The 21,817-nt window shown below is 38.3% G+C and overlaps 2 protein-coding genes across 12 annotated transcripts in view; both read left to right on the top strand.

Moving 5' to 3' along the window:
• Positions 1–9,985, top strand: part of CFLAR (CASP8 and FADD like apoptosis regulator) — a 21,837-nt gene extending 11,852 nt beyond the window's left edge. For 5 of the 9 annotated variants that reach the window (XM_082763715.1, XM_082763717.1, XM_082763718.1 and 2 more), the window contains 2 exons: positions 3,465–3,978; positions 4,914–9,984. In XM_082763715.1, the coding sequence (XP_082619841.1) occupies positions 3,465–3,978; positions 4,914–5,052 (653 nt within the window). In that variant the 3' untranslated portion in view covers positions 5,053–9,984. Of the gene's footprint in view, positions 1–3,464; positions 3,979–4,913 lie in introns of all 9 variants that reach the window. The other 4 variants (XM_082763722.1, XM_082763721.1, XM_082763720.1 and 1 more) reach the window with 2 other exon arrangements.
• LOC309879691 (caspase-10-like) overlaps positions 5,154–21,817 on the top strand; it is a gene marked incomplete at its 3' end in the record, with an annotated part of 17,214 nt that continues 550 nt past the window's right edge. Inside the window, exons 1-10 of one of the 3 annotated variants that reach the window (XM_082763714.1) lie at positions 5,154–5,293; positions 13,730–14,163; positions 14,301–14,400; positions 14,710–14,845; positions 15,625–15,713; positions 16,822–16,858; positions 17,296–17,367; positions 18,486–18,574; positions 20,328–20,436; positions 21,173–21,677. In XM_082763714.1, coding sequence (XP_082619840.1) covers positions 13,850–14,163; positions 14,301–14,400; positions 14,710–14,845; positions 15,625–15,713; positions 16,822–16,858; positions 17,296–17,367; positions 18,486–18,574; positions 20,328–20,436; positions 21,173–21,677 — 1,451 coding nt within the window. In that variant the 5' untranslated portion in view covers positions 5,154–5,293; positions 13,730–13,849. Of the gene's footprint in view, positions 5,294–10,796; positions 10,924–13,729; positions 14,164–14,300; positions 14,401–14,709; positions 14,846–15,624; positions 15,714–16,821; positions 16,859–17,295; positions 17,368–18,485; positions 18,575–20,324; positions 20,437–21,172; positions 21,678–21,817 lie in introns of those variants that run through there. The other 2 variants (XM_082763712.1, XM_082763713.1) reach the window with 2 other exon arrangements.

The raw sequence follows: 21,817 nt of genomic DNA, 5'->3' as shown, positions 1-21,817 counted from the left end.
ATTTTAGGTAAATTATTTAAAATAATAGACTTAGTCTGCCCATAGAACATCAGGAGCTAAACAGATTCACAATCCTGCCACGCATGGAGACAAGGGAAGGCACTGAATCCACTTACATGCAACTGGGAAACATCCTTTGAGATCTGTTTTTCTGTCTAAGTTTATAAATTACCTCTTTTGCAAAAGGGGGGAGGGGAGAACCAAATGTGTAGAAACTAAATTGTTCAATCTAATAGACTTCTTCACTTCTACTCTCAAAAAAGAAAACAACGAATTATGCTGACTTTGCCCCAAGTGGAAGAGAAAAGAAAAAAAAAAAAAGCATTTCATTTCTTGCCAAGGAATGAAATATTGGGTTGGGATTCTTGAGATCAAAAATTTTGCTCTGTCCTATTGCCTGCTTCTGTTCTTCTCTCCTCTTCTCACTTTCATGGTAGCTTTAGTGAACAGAATTTTTGATTCAAAAAACTTACGCAGCCTTAATCTGGAAGGCAGCATGGTATAGTCTGGTCCAGTACAAAAATAATTACTTAGAGTTGTTTTTCTTAAAAGTAAATGCAAAAAAAAAAAAAAAAAGTACTGCTTGAGAAGTGTTACTGTAGGGAGCTTAAGAAGACATAGGAAATTTAAAAATTGCTTTGTTTGGAAAATCACCTCTTTAAATTTCTCTAATGGGATGTGAGCATGTGCTGAGCTGAGTTACTTAATATTTCATTATGCCAGTCTTGAGTTTTTAAATGAAGCAACATAGAAGTAGACAGGGCACATACACTTCAGAAAACAGGAAGTAAAGAAAGAACTATGTCAGTTCACAGTCAGACATAAACGAATTTAGGTCTCCTCTTCCTCTGAAGACACAGACTTTTTTCAAGTGCAGTGTACTGTGTAGACTCCTTTGCAGTAATTCCTATAAAATAGAAAAATGCTCACGAATTAGAAATAAAATGTGCTGTTCTTGTGCTTGTATAGGCACTTCAGTACTTGCTCAAGTAAAGGAAGTATAAATGTGAAGGAGGAAGATTCTGCTGACTGGAAATGATAAAAATAGGCCACACGTTCAGCATCTGGCATGCAAGTTTACCTTTAAATCATGGCTTTGCTGCTGTTGTCCCAAAACTACCCAAACCAAGTCTTGACATGCCTCAGTCTCCATACATGTCTGCATTGCATGCAGAAGGAATTAAGCCTCTGCATGTTCATGTCTCAGATTTTAAATGTTGCCAATCCATCATCAGCATTTTAACATGGTAGAAAGCAAGACTTCACTGAAATACATTACTGTTCTAGTAAGATTCAGGTGAGGTGCAAGGTGTGACGTTGTTTAAAGGAATTTCTAGAAATGTATTAACTACTTGAGATTTCTGGAGTCACTTCTGAAGTCTGAAAATACCAAAGAGAGAGAAGAGGGCAAGGAGGAAGTTTGGAATTGTATCTGTGGTGTGCATTGGAGTCTGTAGCTATCGCAGGATTTAATATGAGGAAGCTAAACTAATGATAAATGATGTAGGAACAAGGATCACAAACTTGAAAATGCTCAGTACAAACAATGTGAATTCATCAGATATTGATAAAAGTTGAAACCAAAATACTCCTTTGCTGTTTTTCAAATGGTCATTGGCTGCTCTTTTCATTTTCATTTAGAAAATAGCTTTTATCCTTATGTTATAAACAAAAGGAGAGAAGTTTATTTTTTTTACATAGATTGGGGAAAATCCTCAAAGGTTGCTGGTGGTTTGTTGGGGAATGATTGTTGATCTAGGGGTGCTGCTACATGTAATCCCTTGTTTTCTCTCGTCTCAAGGTAAAACTGCTGTATCTCAAATTTTTACCATGTATAACTGCTGATTCATTGTTAAACAAAGATAGCAGCTCTAACAGTTTCTTGGGTGTATTATTTTTAATTATGACACAGTGTATGTGTGATCTAAAGTTATATACTAAGGCTTGTATCTTTCTCAGTTTACATGAGCACTAGTGAGGTAACTGAATCCGAGGAAGAGCACTCTTATTTTGCCTGTGTACTAATGCCCTCTAATGGATTTAAGTGTTTCATCAGGTATATAACTCCTAAACAGTACTGAGTTACTTCAGGGTAGATACCTTTGCAATTGATCTGTCTTCCACCTGAATTTTCAGAGAGCATTTTTGTTTTGTTTTGTTTAAAGTGTATTTTCCTTTCAACTTCAAAAATATCCCAGACGTTTATTTGTATTTGGAAGTATTTTACAAACATTTTGTCAAACTAACAGAACTGGAACAAAACCCAGTGGTTCCTGTTCTTTACCTTGCTATAATGCAGAGTTTGTACCTAGCCTGTATTTTACCGAGGTAAGTTAGGACATGTGTTCTATGTTTTCACTGTGTGTTTCCTGAGAAGAACAGTGTGGTAGTGTAATTCCTGCTTTACTGCCAGTTACTTCTGAAATAGCCTTTGCTAATTAGGGATCATTAAACGTTTGAAGTCAAGGAACAGTCTAGTTTCTCATGCCTGTAAGGCATTTTGCATAAAAGTGGTACTTCTTATTTCCTGTCATTATTATCAGAAACACTGTATAGGCAATGTATACATGGTTTATATTAAAGATATGATGCTACAGTTATAAGTCAGAGTAGTAACTTGTGGTTCTCTGACTACATAGCTAGATACATGTGGTTTTAACCAACTTGCATCTGGTTTCACTCCCATATTAATAAATATCCAAAGTAGTTATTCAAAGCATATTATACTTTCCTGCAGCAAAAGTTTAACACAGTTTTAACATAGATTTAATCTTGTTCTTTTTTGGCTGCCTACAGTTTTAATTTCTAGCATATTTTAAAGAGTTCATAGTTGAGCATTTTATTCCTGAAAATGCTATTCTATCACTGTAACAGACTTGTTACAGTTTTCCATCTGGAACTCATGACTTTTAATTTGATTTTATATAACAGTAAGCATAAGTGACTGCAGAAGGTTACTTTTTGACTGATGAAGGGGAGCCTCTGTTCTTTTTAATCTAGTTCTGTATATTTGTAATAACCATTCAGAGTAATTTTGGAGAGTTAAAAAGGTGAAACAAACTTCCCACGCTCTCCCCAGTGCACTCCTTATGATTTCAAGAATGTTCTGTGTGAAGCATGTTCTAATGTCTTCTCTTGCTTGATATTTTAAATTCTAGGAACCTGGGATATTGGCTCTTAATGAAAACACACAAAACTCTGTGGAATTAGGAACAAATTACACACTACATAATAGTGTGTTTGCTGTCAGGATGTGCATAACTCATGTTAAAGACAACATGCATATAGCACTGTGTATGTAATGTACTGTGCAATCAGCATCAAGTACTCCTGATTTTTGAATTATTGTGATGAAATAAACATCCTATTTCCAATACTGAAATACTGTAAATACTGTAATTCTTCTGGATAGTTGCAACTGAGCCTTGATATGCTGTGATTTAATCACATCTTGCTTTTTTCAGATGTGCTGGAAGAGACCTTCAGAGGCTTAGGCTATGACGTTCATTGCCACAGACATTTAGATATGGATGCCATGAATGAAACGTTGCTTGAAGCTGCAGGGTTACAGAAGCACAGGAATTGTGACAGCTTCATTTGCATATTGGTCAGCCGTGGAAGTCCTCAGAGCATCTTCTGTACAGACAAGACTTCTACTGGATTCCCTTTGGAACAAATAAAGAAATACTTTATGGCAGATTCATGTCCTGAACTCCGAGGAAAACCAAAGCTCTTCTTTATTCAGAGCTATATTGTTCCTGAAAATGAGCAAGAATGTACTAGTCTGTTGGAAATAGATGGAAATGATGATAAAATGATTGCTAATGCAAAAATCCCTTTGAAAGGCACGATTCCCCAAGTAGCAGACGTCTTTTGGAGTCAGTGCAAGGTGGATGTGTCTACCATAGAAAAATCTCCAACTTCGTCCTCATATTATCTGCGTTGTCTGGCTGAGCTACTCCGTAATCCTCATAAAAGGTAAATAAATAAAACATAGTAAAAAAAATCTTTTTCTAGGGCATCCTACTGTCCTAGAGAAAGAGATATGTTAAATTTCATCCTTCCTGGTCTTGCAAAATGCCTTTGTGATGTGTCATGTGTTAAAGGACAAGTGTACCTGGTCCTGGAACAATGTCACAGGAATGTAGTCTAGAGTGGGAGTGAAGTTTCTGATTCTGGAGAGTAAAATAAGTGTGTTATGGCATGAAGGCTTGTAGAGTGAGAAGGGAAGAACCTGTCCTGGTATATCATTACTCTAGTGTTTAGTGCTTTAGGCAGGATTTGAAATCTTCCTTTTCCAAAATATGAGGTGCACACCATGCTTCTGTCAAATTGAGAATTGCTTCTTAAATCATTAAGAATGATTTGCTTGCAAATTAAGAAGTCAGTGTTTGTTCAGGAAAAAGGCAGTTGAGAGGGGAGGATTTTGTCCTTTGTTTCGATACAATTCACCCATGCTTTAGGAAACCACAAGATTGCCAATTTATAATCTTGAATTAAAACTATCAGAAGACATTAGTCTATCTAAAGAGATTATCAAAAGAGATCTGAGCAAAAATCAGATATGCTTAGATAAATAACTTTAGCAACAGTGATTTTCTTTGTATAACTGACTTAACAGGGAGCTAGCAACTGCTTTTCAATGTAGTTGCAGGTTAAGATTTAGATCTTCTCACAAACCCTTGTAGAGAAATCACAGATGATCATGATGTCAGCATAACCATTGTCACAATGGTGATTTGGTATATAACAGATTTCCAAAGTGCATATTCAGCTTCGTATTTTAAAGGTGTAACATCTGCAATAAAGAAACTTTCTCCTTGCCGAGTCTATAGTTATCTTCTACCTTGTGGATTCTTAAAAAGTATCTTGCTTCCTTGTCTAATAAAAAGCTTTTACTTTTGTTGCTGCAGGAAACAGTCTATATTAGATATCCATACGGAACTGAACAGAAAAGTCTATGAATGGAATAAGACCATGGACCCAAGCCAACAATACTCACTTCTGCTCCAGCACACACTGAGGAAAAAACTTTTTCTTTCTCCCACTTAACCGCTGTTGGAAAGAATATGTTTGAAGTAGCTGAGAAATGCTTACCGTGATCCACATTCACCCATACATTAATTGCATATGTATCTGAAGTGCCTGTTGCTTCTAAACCCGGTGATTTAGAAGCATTTTTGGTTGTTAAGGCACTAGATTTTATATTTTAATACAAAGGCCTCTGAAAGATTGGATAATAATGGCAACTATTGCATGGACCAGCAACAGACCGTATAACCAAGTGCAACAGGTAAACAGTGTATAAAGAGCTCTAAACTGTATAGTTGGGTTTTCTAGGGTTTTTATTGTTTATATTTTAGCATACCTCGTATCAGTGCAATGATCTAGGCTCATATTTTGTTGCTTAAAACAACCAAGCCCATGCAAAACATTGAAATTCAGCATGCAAACTGTTAAAAATTGACCAGGTACTTATTCCCAGCACTTAATAATGAAAAATGTGACAGGAGAGGATGCCTACCCAGCAACACCAGTTCTTTGGTAACAAGTTCTGACTTGTGTGCCTCTACAGACTTCAGCAAAACATAAGGAAGAGAGAGGTGGTCTTTTAATTTGGATTCTATCTGTCTGGTGTATTAGAAGCTGTGATTCACCCATTCACCCATAACCCTGTGTCATCACTACTGTCCACAGCATACAAGAGTTGTATGTTAATAAAAAAGACGGTCTGACAGGATTTGTGCCATTTTCCACTGACGCAAACTGAGTCTACATTTGGCAGTGTTTTAAGGTTGTCTGTGCAGTTAAAAAAAAAAAAAAAAAAAAAAAAAAGTGGGATTGTGGCAGATGCTCTGTAGAAGCTGAACCATATTTCACATATGTGGCACCAGGCATAGTTGTAAAAGTACACTGTTTTTTTACATTTGAACTAAAACGTAGTAACCACTGCCTGTTAAGACCAAATTAAATTAGGTTTACCACTCCTCACACACATCACTTTTGCTTAGGGAAAAGGATATGCCGTCTTCAACTGATTCCTTTTTTCAAGTTGCCCTCATCCCTCTAGAAAAGGTAGGAGTGAAAATTGTAAAAAAAAAAAAAAAAAAAATTTTTCTTCAGTGGAATAGATGCTTTACGTTAAAAGTTCAGTTGAACTGAACTTTTTTTTTTATATAGACAACTGAACTTCAGTTGTCTATATAACAGTAAAACCTGGATGTGTTGTATTGAAATCCATTGTGGATAAATGTATGGCATTTTCTTCCCTACTTAAATAGGCTAATTGCAAAGTTTTAATACTATATTATAGTCTCCTATGCAGAAAAAATAAAATTCAAGGCTTTGGTATGCCTTCCTTGATTTCTAGTGTAATTACACCATATGTATGCTAGTGCCTTGAGCAAAAATACGGCAAAAAGGTTTATTTGCTAGTGCACCTGCATATTATTTGAGCAAAAAGTAGGTGTGCTTTTTATATATCACTTTACCAGCAATGTTTTTCATCATAGACCAGGTCTAAAAGATAGCTAGCAGTAGTGCATTGTTACTAATTACAGTAGCCGTGGCCACTAAACTTACTCTGGTAGCAGTGACTTTTTTATCCCTCAATATTATGCTGTACTTCTGCATGTTGGCTTGATGCTGTTTTTAATATCTTATTTTTTTAAAAAACAGTCTTCTTATATTTAATTCAGGAAAAAAAATCAAAATAGTTTTCAGGTAGCTTCTATAATTGAAAATAAAAATCACTTTTATTTGGCAGAAGAGATATCTAAGTCTTGTAAGCACACAGGAGCCTTTTTCCTTGTCGTGTGATGTAGGCTCAGTTTCCTTCTGAGACTTGGTTTCCTAAACTGCTGGTTGATGAAGATTTTTAGAATGTACCAGGAAGAGAAACACACTGAATAGGCTTTACCTTACAATCTTTATTTAGCCATCTATACAAAACATTAAGATCACTATATGTATTTATTTATATTAATATATAATTTTGTATAATGTATATGAAGTATGTTTTATATCATAACAATTAAATCTTAAGGTGGCGTCTTTTTTAATTTTGTGTTTTGTTTTATTTACATGTTAATTATAGAAAGGGAATTCACAGTTGTGATAATTTTTTGCACAAATCAGAAAAATACTCTGGCCGTATTACAAGCCTATGTGCACCATACTTTTCTCTTTCCCCTTCATAAGCTATAGTGTCCTTGTTAATTAAAGTATATGGAAACTTTTTAAAAGCTTTGAATTGGGAATTGTAACCCAAAACTGTATCTGAAATTATGGGTATGTGTATTATTTGTTACTATAACTTTATGTAATTATAAGGCATAAGAGGAAAAATGATAGTAAATCAACTTTTTCAAAATCCAGAGATTCTCTAGAAGCTTGTTCTCTATACGCATTAATGTAAAAAGTATTAAATCAAATTTCATGATGTTATAGATCTGGAAATAAACACATCATAGCAGTGATGGGAAAGGTCAATTCTTCCTTTCAGTTTCTAATTTGTAAGAAAGTGCGTGTTAAACTAGTTCTTTCCATACACTAATTCCATATTGCTTCTCTCTTTAATGATAGTTTGTGTCTTAAAACTATGTTCTTCTGTTACACACACACAAACAAGTAAAGAACTTACAGCTTGTATGTGATAAATAATAAAAATACATTTTTAACCGAATACTTCATAACTGACTAGCATACAATACTGAATAGCACAAGTATAATTTTGAAACTCTACCTTTGCTGATGTTTGTGAGGGTAAGAAAAGGATTATCAAATGACAGATCTGCTATCTTAAGAATTCCTGTAAATGAAGCAAATGGTATGAAACAAATACAGACTCTTCTGTGGCTGTAGAAATAAGGTGTGATTCTTAGTTGTCATCTATATGTATGTGATGTTAATAAACGAGATTCCTCTCAGAAATTAATTATTTTCTCATTTTCCTTACTAGCCTTTACATGGTATGAGCACTTCTGCTGCCTTATAGACACCAGATGCAGGGAGAACGGAACCAAGAGGAGGCAGAGAGATAAGGGAAAGAAATACTGTAAGTTCAAGTAGAAACAAGAAGGGGAATGGTAGGGAGAACCAAGAGAAGGAAAAGTAGGGAAAAGAAGATTTGGAGGAGAAATACAGCATGAATATTGGAAGGAGAATGAAGATAACAGGAGAAAAGGGAGAAAGGAAGTACATGTAAGAATAATAGTGAATATCCTTGCAGGATTTGACTACTTTTTTCTTTATAAGCGTTTGAGTGATGCTAAGCCTAACTACTAAATACTACAGAATTTACTACTTACTAAAATAGTAGCAATAGGATATATTCTGTTTCTGAGAGTTTTGTGACAATGTAGGTCTATGCTGGGGATAGAGGTGTACATGCTCTTCATTTTCATGTATAACAAAGTAAAGTCCATATCTGCTTTCTTAGGAAATAGAGGAAGAAGTACTGTTTTGAAAACTGTAGAGACCCTTGTAAATAATCTTTGCAGTAAAAAACAAAAGGAGTCACTTTGCATTTGGCCACTCAGATCAGAAGCAGTCACAACTATTTAATGACCAAAAAGTCATGGGGATTTGTGTATCATGCAACATTCATGGATGTCAGATACTGAATTTTTACTCTGGTGTCTTGACCTAAAGTAGCTTCTTAATCCATAGCAGTACTCATTCTGTAATCATTCATCTAAGTAGTATTTTATTGCCTTGACATCTCATTCAAGAGTGAAGACTGGGTAGTGAAAAGTAACATCGAAGTAATTACTTACTGACATGCAGGAATTTTGTAATGTCATTTGTTGTCTGTCAGTTCTCCCATAGATTTTTGTGCTCCCCTATATATGTGGTAGGGACTTTTTGTTCTTTCTGCAATGTGCATCTAATATTCAAGTCTGGAAAATGAGTGGATGCAGGGCCTGGGTGGCATCAAGCTGTACATGCATTGCAGATGGGTAGGTTGAATGAAATGTCAATTCATTAGCTAAAGAAAAAGGGGATAAAATAATTCTGTTTTTAAGCTGTTAGCACAGGACCATAAAAAGTGATAGACATGCTAGTGGAATTTCATGGTCACGGGCTACCAAAACATCTAGTTTTCTGAACCTGCTGTTGAACAAGGGAAAGCAAACCGTGCCACCTCTACTTCTGCATTGTTTCTGTGTGGAACAAGGCTGTCAGACTCACTGCTCCATGGCAGTTGCAGTTCCAATTTCTTGATAGCTGAGAAGGAAATTCCTTGTACTTCTGTGTGTGCTGTATATATGGAACATGGAAAAGAGAATTGGTGAATATAGATGATGCTTTTCCATTGTTTCAAAAGATGTAATGATGAAGTAGGAGATTTTTTGATGTTTTACTCCGGACTTAAGTAGTAGCATGATTTTTCTCAGCTACCTACACTGATATGACTGAGCCATAAATGTAGTTTACTTTGTATTGTTACATGAATTACAGTGTATGCCAACTCAGGTTTCAGAAAAAAAAAAAAAAAAAAAGTTACATTTAAGAGGAAGTTAACACTGTTCACAGTTGAGGATGCAGCATACTGCATGTCTTATATTCCCTTTCAACTCTGTATGCAAAGTAACAGTGACCCCCCATTACAGATATCCAAGTCAGAGAAGCTTTTTATGACACTTCCTGAGATTTTTTTTCTGGTATCCATGGCTTTAAATTTCTGACATGCAGTATGGTGTTGCTGAGAAACTGCTGTGTGGATGATGATGTGTATTCTGTCTGCTGTCTATCTCATGTTCCATTTAAACTGTATCTCCCGTCCTGAATTATTTGACAGTTTTTGTCTCTGGTTAATACAGTATTATTTTTTTAAGCTTCTATGTTAATAAGACATTGGAAGTCTTAGGAATTTTTCATGGATTGTGTCTGTTTCTATGTATGCTGTATTTTTTAATTTGTATTACTCAGAGTGCATTTTCAGTTCTTAATGTGTAGAAAGAACTTAAAAAAGCTGGTCTGAACCAAGGCCGTTACTAAAATAGGATCACGATTTAGCAAAATTGACTGTTACTACTAAATTAAAAATGTTAGGTTTAGGTCTGATTTTCAGAAGAAAATTCCTGCATCTTATGGAGCATCTCTGTCTCTCCAGACCAGAGTAACTCTTGAAATTTGTGGCTGCCTCATATGTAGACCTTCGTGGCTTGCTAAATTTGGTTGTCCAATTGCTACAGTTCTGTAAAAAGGAGCTGGCTGCATCAAGGGTGGAGAATCTTAGCTTCAAGAAATAATGCAGTGCTTGTCTGTGCACTCACAGCAGCCACATGCATGAGCAGCTCACACAGGGGCCTCATCCCACCCGGATGCGTTGACCTCGGGGTGTAGGGTGACGCTGGTGTCACAGGAGCTGCGGAAAGTCCTGAGAAGGCTGCACTGGGCAAGGCCCCTTCCCCTCCTCCCCTTAGTGCAGTGAGGCAGCGGCGGGGTCGGCGCAGCACACAGCCTACCTTGAGGAAGCCTTTCCCCAAGCAAGAGTCTCAAGCTGCTGCTCAGTGAAGAAAAAAAAAAAAAAAAAGCTGCTGGCAGGGCCCTGGGCTGCGGCGCTTCGCCTGCAGCCTCCCGCCGCAAGGGGAGAGGAGGGGCGGGGAGAGCGGGGCCGCCCGGCCGCTGCCTGCGGGGCGCATGCGAGCAGGGCCCGGTGTTGCGCGGGGGGCGTGCTCCCAAGGGGTGTGTCCCCTTGCTCGACTTTGTCCCGCTTTCCAGCGCTGGTGCTGCCTCCTGGCGGCCGCGAGGCGTAAGGCCCGGTGCCCTGCCCCGCCGAGGCCCGGCGCGGTGACTCAGCGCCTGGGCGCGGGCCGGGGCCGCGGCCGGCCGGGAAGTGGGGCAGGCAGCGCTGAGCACCGCGCACGGGGAGGGCAGCAGCCGGCAGAGGGGACGGGCGCGGGGGTTGTTTAAGAGGTAAGACAGGAGTGACCGAAATGGAACAAAAGAAAGCGCCTACTTCACGGTATTGTGCAGCTACCTCTGCGAGATGAATACTCCCATTCTTTATGGGGCTGTGGGCTGACCCTGCGGTCCGTGTTTTTGTACTCTTGTTAACTCCCGCAGTGCCCCAGTCAGTAAAACGTTAGAGGAAAAAATAGTAACTTAATAATCTTCGTAGTTTATTTTATGTTATTTTCCTTCCCTCTAGATATATCTCAAAGCATAAATTAGAGATGCAGATTTACCACCTTTCTGTGTCATTTCTTCCGTGTTTCTAGCTCTAGCCGAAAACAGTAGGGTGAGCCATAGCAAACCTTAGGGGTGGGGAGGTTCTGGCCCTGGCATGCCTTAGTGCTGGGTGTTTGACATCAGGGGGATTTTGTGTTTTGTTTTTAGTGAAATAGGGATTGCTTTCGTTTTCCTTCTTTGCTTTACAAGTTGCAACGTTTTATATCTAATGTTTATTTGGGCCCCTTGCTACAAGAAGTACATGGAGGTGTTCAAAAGAGTCCAGAGAAGGGCAACGAAGCTGGTGAGAGGTCTGGAGAACAAGTCCTGCGAGGAGTGGCTGAGGAAGCTGGGCTTGTTCAGCCTGGAGAAAAGGAGGCTCAGGGGTGACCTTATTGCTCTCTATAGGTACCTCAAGGGAGGCTGTAGTGAGGTGGGGGTTGGTCTGTTCTCCCACGTGCCTGGTGACAGGATGAGGGGGAATGGGCTAAAGTTGCGCCAAGGAGTTTTAGGTTGGATAGTAGGAAGAACTTCTTTACTGAAAGGGTTGTGAGGCATTGGAACAGGCTGCCCAGGGAAGTGGTGGAGTCACCATCCCTGGAGGTCTTTAAAAGACGTTTAGATGTTGAACTTAGTGATATGGTTTAGTGGAGGACTTGTTAGTGTTAGGTCAGAGGCTGGACTCGATGATCTTGAGGTCTCTTCCAACATAGACAATTCTGTGTGATAAATGACTTATAAAATATATAAAGTGGTAGAGAGCTCTAAAAACACAGTGGCTCTAGACTGAACAATGGTTCAGGCAGTAAACTGATAGTATCTCATCTCATAGTGGTGCTAGAAGGGAGGGAGACCCAGCCCAATCTGCCTTCAGTACAGAGGGGGGAAAAAATAGGTTATAGACAGCTGCTAAATGCAGCTCACATTAAGTGGTCTTGAGGGTATTCAGAACTTAAAGCAGAAAAGGTTTGGAGTGCAGAGTCACTTCAAGAGTGACAGCAACACATACTTAAATAGTATTTTAAAGGTAGATTAACAAATTTGTTCTGGATCTTGCTTCAGTTCTGTTTGCTGATTGTGCATACGTCCTATACACCACTCAACTCTGTTCAACTAAAGCTATGATTTGTTAATTTAGTTGAAATCATTGGTTCCAAATTCTGAATAGTTTGAACCTGGTGTATATATATATATATATATAAAAAATATATGTTTGTTGGCTTAGGCAGGAATCAATTTAGCCTAAATTACGCTGCTAAATTTAGTTGATTAAAGCATCTGGACAGGGTTTAGAAGTAGCTCTGCTAAATTGATTGAAGTCTGATTTACTGTGAAGTGTTACAGTTTCTGTGTATAGATAAATAAGATCCAAAACGTTTGGTGGCAGCTTGTTTCTTAAGTGAATAGGGTTTCACAACATAAGGGGCTTAATATGAGGAAAGAAGGAAGGTGAAGAACACTTACTGAACCATGGGAGAGTAAGGTTGAATATAGGAAAAAGCAGTCTGAGCTTTTTTTTTTTTTTACATGGGCTGTGACTTCTGGCAAGGGACAGCACAGCATGCAGGATTCCAGCCTTCTGTCAAACTTCTTGTCTGATATGTGATACGGTGCTTGTATTCTAGCTGGGTGCCGGGATTTGGGGATTATATTGTCTACCTGTCCCTGAACACAAAACTGAAACAATCTCTTGTCTGTGCCCCCAACATGGTACGATAGTGTTTGTGGTTTGCTGAGCTGTCCTCCCAGATGCTTCCAAGGCTTTGAATTTGGATGTTCTTTCCCCACTTCACTTCCCTGATTTTTTTTTCTTGTGCTCCCTCATTAGCTTTGCTAATTCCAGCTGCTCTGAACAAAGGTTAAGCATTTGCCTGTTAGGGGAGAAGGCACTGAAGCACTTAAACAAGTTTCCCTATGTAACCTGTACAGACAGAAAAGAACCGCCTAAGTTACATGGAAGTTGGTGTGGTGGAAGGGTGATGAGTGTCTATGAAACCTCAGTAGGATTGAGTTGCTTCTACAGAGCCTATTTAGATTGAGTTCTACTACATTTTATTTGACATTTACATAAGAAAGGCTTTAGGTCTTTCTATGCCAAATGCAAAACAGAGTTTGATGGCAGGATATGATTAGGAGTGGATGGATATTCCACGGCTTCAGTTTAGTGTCATATTTGAAACAGAGGAACACCTTACTGACACAGCCATAGAAGCGTGAGCCTTCAAACTGCAGATCAAGGAATATCAGAGATTTTACCATTGCACTCTCTCCACTGAGAGTTTTAATATGTTACTTGCAGGGACTCTGCTTCTCTCCACTACTGGTGGGTCAGAAAAGCTCTAAATATTAAAGATGACTGAAAGAAATTTAAAAAACTTAGGTTGGAAGGGACCTCTTGAGATCATCTATCCCAGGTTTCTGCTCAGCACAGGGCTAATGCCAAAGTTAGACTGGATTGTTCAGAGCATCTCCCAAATCTGTTCTCTGTAGTTTTGTGCTTGTAGAAGGAAGTAAGTTTCAAGTTGATTTAAAAGGAAACTATCTTTTGCAGAGAATTAAGGTCTTTAAAACAGTTGTTGGATGAAGTCTTGCTACAAGGATTGTTGAAGATCCAAGTGTTACCAACAGTTGATTTTGACTTTCAAGCAGAGAGACTGTCAGCTCCAGCAACATGGGGGATGGTGTCAACTTGCAGTTCCGTCAGCAGCTTCTGCTCATTGATGGAAATCTGGGGGCTGAAGATGTAGCAGCTTTAAAATTTCTCTGTACTGACTTGATCCCCTTCAAAAAACTGGAAAATGTACAGTCTGCAGTGGATATCTTTCAGCTTCTTATGGCTGAAGATTACCTTAATGAAGAAGATACTTTCCTGCTAGCTGAACTCTTATACAGAATTAAATGTAATTTCTTGCTCAATAAACTTGGCTATACCAAGGAGAAAGTGCAAGAATGTCTGCATGAGAAGGGAAGAGTGTCTCTGTACAGGTAACTTTGCAGTGGGATTTTGTTCTCTTTATTACTGCCATCTGTACCGTGCTGTTTCTCTTTCCTTTAAATTCTCTATTTGCTTTTAGTTTCTATACCATCTTTTCTGCTTTTGTCTCACTGGGTCTCTGTTGCAGGCAGATGCTGTATGAATTGTCAGAGAACATTACCAATGAGATGTTGCAGGAAATTGTATTCCTCCTGAGAAACCGTCTCCCAAAGCGACGTAGAACTACTGTATGTGAGAAGAAAGCTAAATGTGTATATGGCAGGGAGGGAATGAATGTTGGGATGGAGGTAGAGTGGGAGGAAAAACATAAAGAGAAAAGTCTTTGACAGAACAGGGCATGATCTGCAATTAGTCAGGTCAATATTTATAGGGTTAACAAGAAGGAAGGTCCTTCTTTCTATCATGTAAAATTGACTGCTAAGACCCAGTTTGCTAGGAGACAAAGCAGATGATAATATGATTTTTTTCAGTCAGACAGGGCTGAGGCAAAAAGTTTTAAGTTCTAAAGAACAAATATATTTCATTCTCTTTGTCAGTCTGCTCTAGAATTGCTGATTTTATTGGAAAAACAGGGCCTTTTAACTGAAAACAATGTACAGATGCTGGAGGAAGTCTGTATGAATGTTTCACCTGATCTGCTGGAAACAGTTAACAGCTACAGAAGGGCAAAAGGTGAGATACTCAAAGTTAGGGAATAGGTTTGCTAAAATGCAGAAAGCTCTACAAGGGTCTTAACAACTGAACCTCAAGGTTCTACGTGTGCATTGCTGGAGCAGGAACTAGAGTGGGATTACCTAAGTATCTTCACACACAAGTTTGGCATAACGGTCCCTAACTTGCATTACTAGGGATGCGCTTGAATATCTGAGGCCACACAGAGCAGTCTAGCATATACAGAACAGGCTGGGAAACTAAAAATCCATTTATATCACACTCCTCAGTTTCCACATGAATAGCATTAAGATGATGATGACTGTCCTGTACAAGGCACTTTGTGATATATAAATGTATACTACAACAAAGCAGTTGTGTGCTAGTAAGCTGGAAAGGCAAGTCGTGTGCATGTTTGTCTGATTCCTGGTAAACTTTATTATTAAATGTGTAATTCACGTTCTCATGGGTTACACTGTGGTTTCTAATATTCCTTCATTTAATGTCCTGTGGAGTGACTATAAACATATTGGGGAAAAGGTTCTATTTCATTTTATTTTAGCACTGGGAAAAAAAATTCTGGGAAGCATGAAGCTGTCTCCCCAGTAGGTTCAAGGGCACTCAGCACTTCATGAATTCCAGTCCCCCCTATTTCCTGAGCGTGTTTCAAAGTTGCTTTATATTTTAATGCACCTTTCACTAAGTATAGATCTGCATTTGCCTTAATGTGCAAATTCATAGTCATTTAACTAAAAGGCACTTGATTTCTCTCATTTATTGTCTCTTTTTGCTCTTTTTAGTGTCTCTGCCTCAGCAGGAGAATACTCTGCCAGTCAAAGAATCTTCAGTGTCTCACACTGTAGGCATCAGAGCATTGAATTTCCCACAGGTACACGCTATCTACCAGAGTTTTAGTGGTGGTGGTGTTTCATTTTTTTTTTCTGTCTTTATTTTGAAACCATACTGCCTGTGAGATCTTTCACTAAATCTTCCCACTTCATTTAGGAAGGGAAAAGGCATGTTTGTAAGAAACATAGCTGCATATATCATCAAATAGTGGAATTTGAAATACTACTGTTGTTCTTGTACAACTGGGGAAAAAGCAGTATTGGGAAGAGAGATGAGTGAGGGAGAATGTGAAGGTGCCTTCTATAAAACAGGACAGTCAGTGAGGATTTCTAAAGTTCTGGCTGATTGTCACTAAACTATCTCTATTAGATAACACCATATTTTGATTATCAGTTCATACTGCTGCTTCTAAAGGAAGTCATCCCATTTTCTCAATGTACAAGTCCTTAGTCAGTTAGGTCCTTCTTGCAGCTGGATGATGAATCAGGTTAGGAAACCTAATTAATCTGGGATATAACCAATCTCTCTTTTGGAGGGAAAAGGAGAGGAATGGAAGAAGTTCTGTCCCAATTCTAAATGAGAAAAGCCAGTGAACGTTTTGGTGATACTTCCCAGAAGTAGATATTCTTAATGGCCTATTTAGTGTCATGAAGGGCTTGCATTATTGTAGCTTTGAGTTACAGTTGCTCTACTTGTGAAGAGGATTTGGATAGCTTTCATGCATGGCACTTAGCATGGTAAGAAAATTAATGTAGCTTTTCTTAATAGAAAACATAGATTCAAAACAATTTGAACAATTTACTATCGATGAAAATTAATATGGGACCATGTTGGACCGTTATTTTGTTTGTAGTGAATGCCCACTCCTATATTTAGAAATCATTTGGAAGTAAAAGAAAATTATTTGCTGTTTCCCTTTATCCTTAAGAGAAAGTATTGTTGTTTGTAGCTCCATGAGATTTGCACTAAGTGGAGAAGTCTTCTGTAATTTCATTATTAAATGTTTTGCCTCTTGTAGGAAATCAGTATTTTTCCTATCCACTACTTAGAAAACTTTGGTGTTTACTAAACCTATTTTGCTAAAATCACTATGAAAATGCATATATATGATGATTTTTAACATGTTTTTTCCCCCATTCAAAAAACAGGAGACTTCAATCAGATCTGTCAGTTCTAATGTCAATGGTAAGACTTGCTGAAAACATCTGTTTCTTTATACCTTTATGTTTAAAGCTACATGCTTTTATTTACTCTAGTAATTTTTTAGCATTTGGCTTAATGCAACACACTTATCTTGCTGTCTGCTTTTGAAGGGTCTTTTTGCTTTCTGCACTAATAGATTGGAAGGATTTCTGTTCTTATATAAATGGGAGAAATGAAAATTGGCAAATCCTGTATACCTGGTTAGTCATTTACTGGAAACTATGAAACGTATTTTTTTGTAAGTGAAATAAGGGCTGGTCTGATTAGTAGAAAAAGATTGTTTCCCAAGAATTAAAAACAAGTTTTCTATTTAAATATGTCTGGAAGGACAAGAGAAGGGGACACTATGACTATAAAACTGAAATGTTATTTTTTTGTGTACAGGACTTTACCTCGGATTTCTTTTGCTTTATGTACAGATCATTATGCTGAAGAACCTCGGAGCCTTTGGGAGCATGTTGGAAATGTGCACTCCATACCCAGCAGGCAAGGTTTGTCTTCTCTTAGAGTTTCAGTATTAAACGATTTTTATGCCGCCCTGTCTGGAATCTAGTATATTGTTTAAAAGGACAATGCCATTTATTGTAGTTCTTTCTGCCATACCTCTTGGATCCTTATAGAGGAAATGAGAAAGTGCCCTGGACTTCTTGTCTCTCTGTTCCAGTTCCCTCACTAAAGGAAGATATCAGGAAGATCTGTGCCCACTCTTCCCAGGCATTTGCAGAATGACTGTTAACTAAGCAGAAAATAAAGATCTGAGGACAGAAACAGGCAAACAAAAAAATGGCACCTTTTTTAAGGTTAAAAATGGTTCCTGGCACCTTTATTCACTAGAGAGACCATGACATGTATGGTTTGCGCATCTTTCAATAGCTTGCTGGAGTAAGTGAAGTTACTAAGATTCAAGTTGTTAGGTGTTGCACAGTGGAGAGGGATGTTTTGAATGCATTAAGTAGCATATGATTTGTACAAGAGGAGGGGAGAGTTTTAGGGCATTCAGAAGGAAAAGTAAATAAAGTTACCATAAGTAAAGTTATATTTTGGATTAGATCTCTGAAAAGATTCCTTACAAAGAACAGGAGATAGTTTACATCCATGTTTGTTACTCCACAACAGATGTTGTAAAGTATCGCAGCACAACATTTGCTCTTTTCAACTTTCAGTGTCTGTCAAGGTACCTTTGAGAGTCTGAGAGGTATTATGTGTGACTCAGGAACAGAAAAAAAAATCTGTAATGGGAGCTTCAGTAGTAACATCATAGATCCAACTTACAATGAAGTTTATATCTAGTTATTTACAAATGAAAAATTCATTTGACTGTCTCAGGTAGAATCTGTCCTTGTAGCCTAGATATCTTTGTTCCATAAAACAAGTACAAATGGAAACCTTGCCTTTGTCACGAAAGTATATGTAATAAAAATAACTGGAGACATGTCCAGAATAGATTCTTTGTACATGACAACGTTATCTTATACAGAAGAATTACTCCTTTCAATGTAAAAGTATTTGAAATAATAAAATTATTGTATTGTAGTTATACTCCTTTTTGGTACATACACTAATAGTAGATTTCTCCTCATCAAATAATATTATACTGTTTTTTCCCTAGATAACAACGCGGCTACTCTAACACAAAGCTTGTCTAAAATGAACCTGGAGCTGCCTAGAGAATTCAGCAATGTAGAAAATGAATCCAAGGTATGAGATAATCTCTTAAACCCATCTTTGTGAATATGTAGGGGCATGAGGTCTTCATCCCTCTAATGGCGTTTATCATGCAAGAACATGTGAGATTTCTGTGTGTCTCATGAAGTTTGTTGCAAAGAATTTGTAAGAAGGTTAAAAGAAGGCAAGTGTGTTCAGTAAGCTATTACAGGCATGTAGCAATCTTCCTCAATAAACCAGAGGTCATGGTTTAGAAGGAAAGATCCCTTTTGTGAGATACCTTCTTAGAAGACTTGTATGTACTCTTGTACAGCAGCGTAATGAACTCTCCCTCCAGCTTTTTCCTTAAGCAGAGATATTGAGGGAGCAAGTTGTTGCATTTTTTTATATCCATTTATATCCATGAGTCCAGAGAAGGGCAACGAAGCTGGTGAGAGGTCTGGAGAACAAATTTTATGAGGAGTGGCTGAGGAAGCTGGGATTGTTCAGTCTGGAGAAAAGAAGGCTCAGGGGCGACCTTATTGCTCTCTATAGGTACCTCAAGGGAGGCTGTAGTGAGGTGGGGGTTGGTCTGTTCTCCCACGTGCCTGGTGACAGGATGAGGGGGAATGGGCTTAAGTTGAGCCAGGGGAGTTTTAGGTTAGGTGTTAGGAAGAACTTCTTTACTGAAAGGGTTGTGAGGCATTGGAACAGGCTGCCCAGGGAAGTGGTGGAGTCACCATCCCTGGAAGTCTTCAAAAGACGTTTAGATGTAGAGCTTAGGGATATGGTTTAGTGGGGACTGCTAGCGTTAGGTCAGAGGTTGGACTCGATGATCTTGAGGTCTCTTCCAACCTAGAAATTCTGTGATTCTGTGATTCTCCCATGTGCCCGGTGACAGGACAAGGGGGAATGGGCTGAAGTTGCAACAGGGGTGTTTTAGGTTGGATAGTAGGAAGAACTTCATTACTGAGAGGGTTGTGAGGCACTGTAATGGGCTGCCCAGGGAAGTGGTGGAGTCACCATCCCTGGAGGTCTTTAAAAGACGTTTAGATTTAGAGCTTAATGATACAGTTTAGTGGAGGACTTGTTAGTGTTAGGTCAGAAGTTGGACTAGATGATCTTGGAGGTCTCTTGATTGATGATTCTGTGATTCTTATGATTCTGTGATTTAATTTCTTGCAGTTCTGTGCCATAATGTATCTTTTCATCAACTGATGTTCAGGCTGTTGTAGCTGAAGTATTGTTTGCTGCTGTTGAAGTAGCTGATGGAGTACTGCCTTCATTTTTTTTCTACTAAACTGCACATACCCACATATTTTTAGTTGTTCTTTCTAGTGAACAGGGAGGAACTGAAGTGGGGGAACTTTATGATTTTAACCTGAGGTTGGAATTGAAGGGGTGGTACTTGTAATTTCGGTGAGTTCTTAGTTTTTAAAACATTCTTTTTTAAATGGGGGAGGTAACTTTTAAGTCTTAGCAAAACTGCTAATGTGGCAGGTGTATGCACATCCATGATCTCTGTTCTGTTTGCATCCCTTTCCACTGGATCAATATGAACCACCTGCTCTAGGTATTCATTACTACTAATAAACTCAACTCATGTGTCTAACATCATGCACACAGAGGCACCATTGAGTTCCAGATTTCCAAAAATAACCCAGACTCCTAGGTGTCTATAATTTTTTGGATGCCAATTTTGAGACATGTTAAGGAAATAAAGTTGCTAGAGCTTACACATCCATCACTGAAGTGTTGAAAAAGTTTGGTGAGGCTGTGAGCTTTTTTATTCTTCTTTCTACAGAAGATGTCAAGTTACAAAATGGATGGCCCAAAGAGAGGATTTTGTATTGTTATTAATAATGTTACATTTGATGGGGTTCTTCAAGAGAGGAAGGGTTCTTCTAAAGATGCTGGTAAGTTCCTGAAGTGAGATTTTTGGAGGGTTAGTTTCTCTGTTTCCCCATGCAAGTTGATTGTCTGGTACTGCTCTAAATGTTACTGTATATGTTTTAATAAGTATTTCTAAACAGTAAGATTTTTGATTTTGTTAAATTATGTCACTTGTGTCTCCCGGGGAGAAGGGCTAAAGGCTGAGTAACCACTGAATTTCTCATACAGTTGGATCATTCTTAAATCATTTTTAGAATCCCTTTTTATTTGGTCTTTATCTGTAACTGTAAAAAAGAATTAAAACTAAACCAACGTTTTTGTATAATATAATGCAAAACTCTTTAATCAAACCTATGCATACTCTTTTATTCTATTCATTCTATTTATCTTTTGTTTATGAAGCTCTATAATAGTCAAAACTGCAGTTGGAAATAATCATCTGAGGAAGGTATTGAAAGAGTTTCTAATCTGAAACTCTGGGGGGATTCCTAATATTTTCAGGTGCCATTTGGGAGCTCACTTAGTGTGTCATTTTATAATGTCATAGTATGTTCTAAAGCTTGTCTGGAAAGATTCAGTGACAGTGTTTGAACTGATGCCATCTTATTCTGTTAACCTTTATTTGATACTAGTATAAGGATGAATCTGCAGAAGTATCAGGGTGTGAGGTCCTTTCACAGTTAAGATTAGCTTGCATGGTGACCATAAAATAGTTTTCTCCTGCTTCATTTTTTTCTTTTTTTCTTTTATTAATTACAGAGGAGCTAAAGAGAGTATTCACATGGCTTGGCCTGGATGTAAAGACTTACACAGATCAGACATCTGAGCAGATTAAAGAACTCATGGAAACGTGGCAGCAACTGAAAGATCATAAGGATAGGGACTGTTTCATTTGTTGTATTCTATCTCATGGAGAGTCAGGAGCAATCTATGGGAAAGACGGAGAGCTTGTATCAATCCGCGTGATCATGTCCTACTTCACTGCCAAACGATGTCCACAACTAGCTGAAAAACCCAAATTATTCTTTATCCAAGCTTGCCAGGGTAAAGAGATACAGCGTCCTGTCTACGTTGAAGCTGATGCACGAATTCCTGACTTCTCTTCTATGCAACAGAGCCTTTCTCCTTCTGAGAGTATTCCCGAAGAGGCTGACTTCCTCCTAGGCATGGCCACAATTGATGGATATGCCTCTTTCCGGCATGTTCAACAGGGTACTTGGTATATTCAGGCCCTGTGCAGCAAGCTGCAGTTGTTGGTACCAAGGTAAATACTTAATTACTTAGCTCTTTGAAAATACAGGAGGAACTTCCCCCCTCCTTTTTTTTTCTCTGAAGTCATATTCAAATAGGAGCAGCCCATGGACAAAATCAGTTAAACTGATGATTTGTTCACTCATCTTTGAT

Source organism: Aythya marila, assembly GCF_965140915.1.
Source record: "Aythya marila genome assembly, chromosome: 6".
Lineage (NCBI taxonomy): Eukaryota > Metazoa > Chordata > Aves > Anseriformes > Anatidae > Aythya > Aythya marila.
The sequence above is the reverse complement of the archived record's forward strand: the minus strand, read 5'-3'. Positions and strand labels throughout refer to the sequence as shown.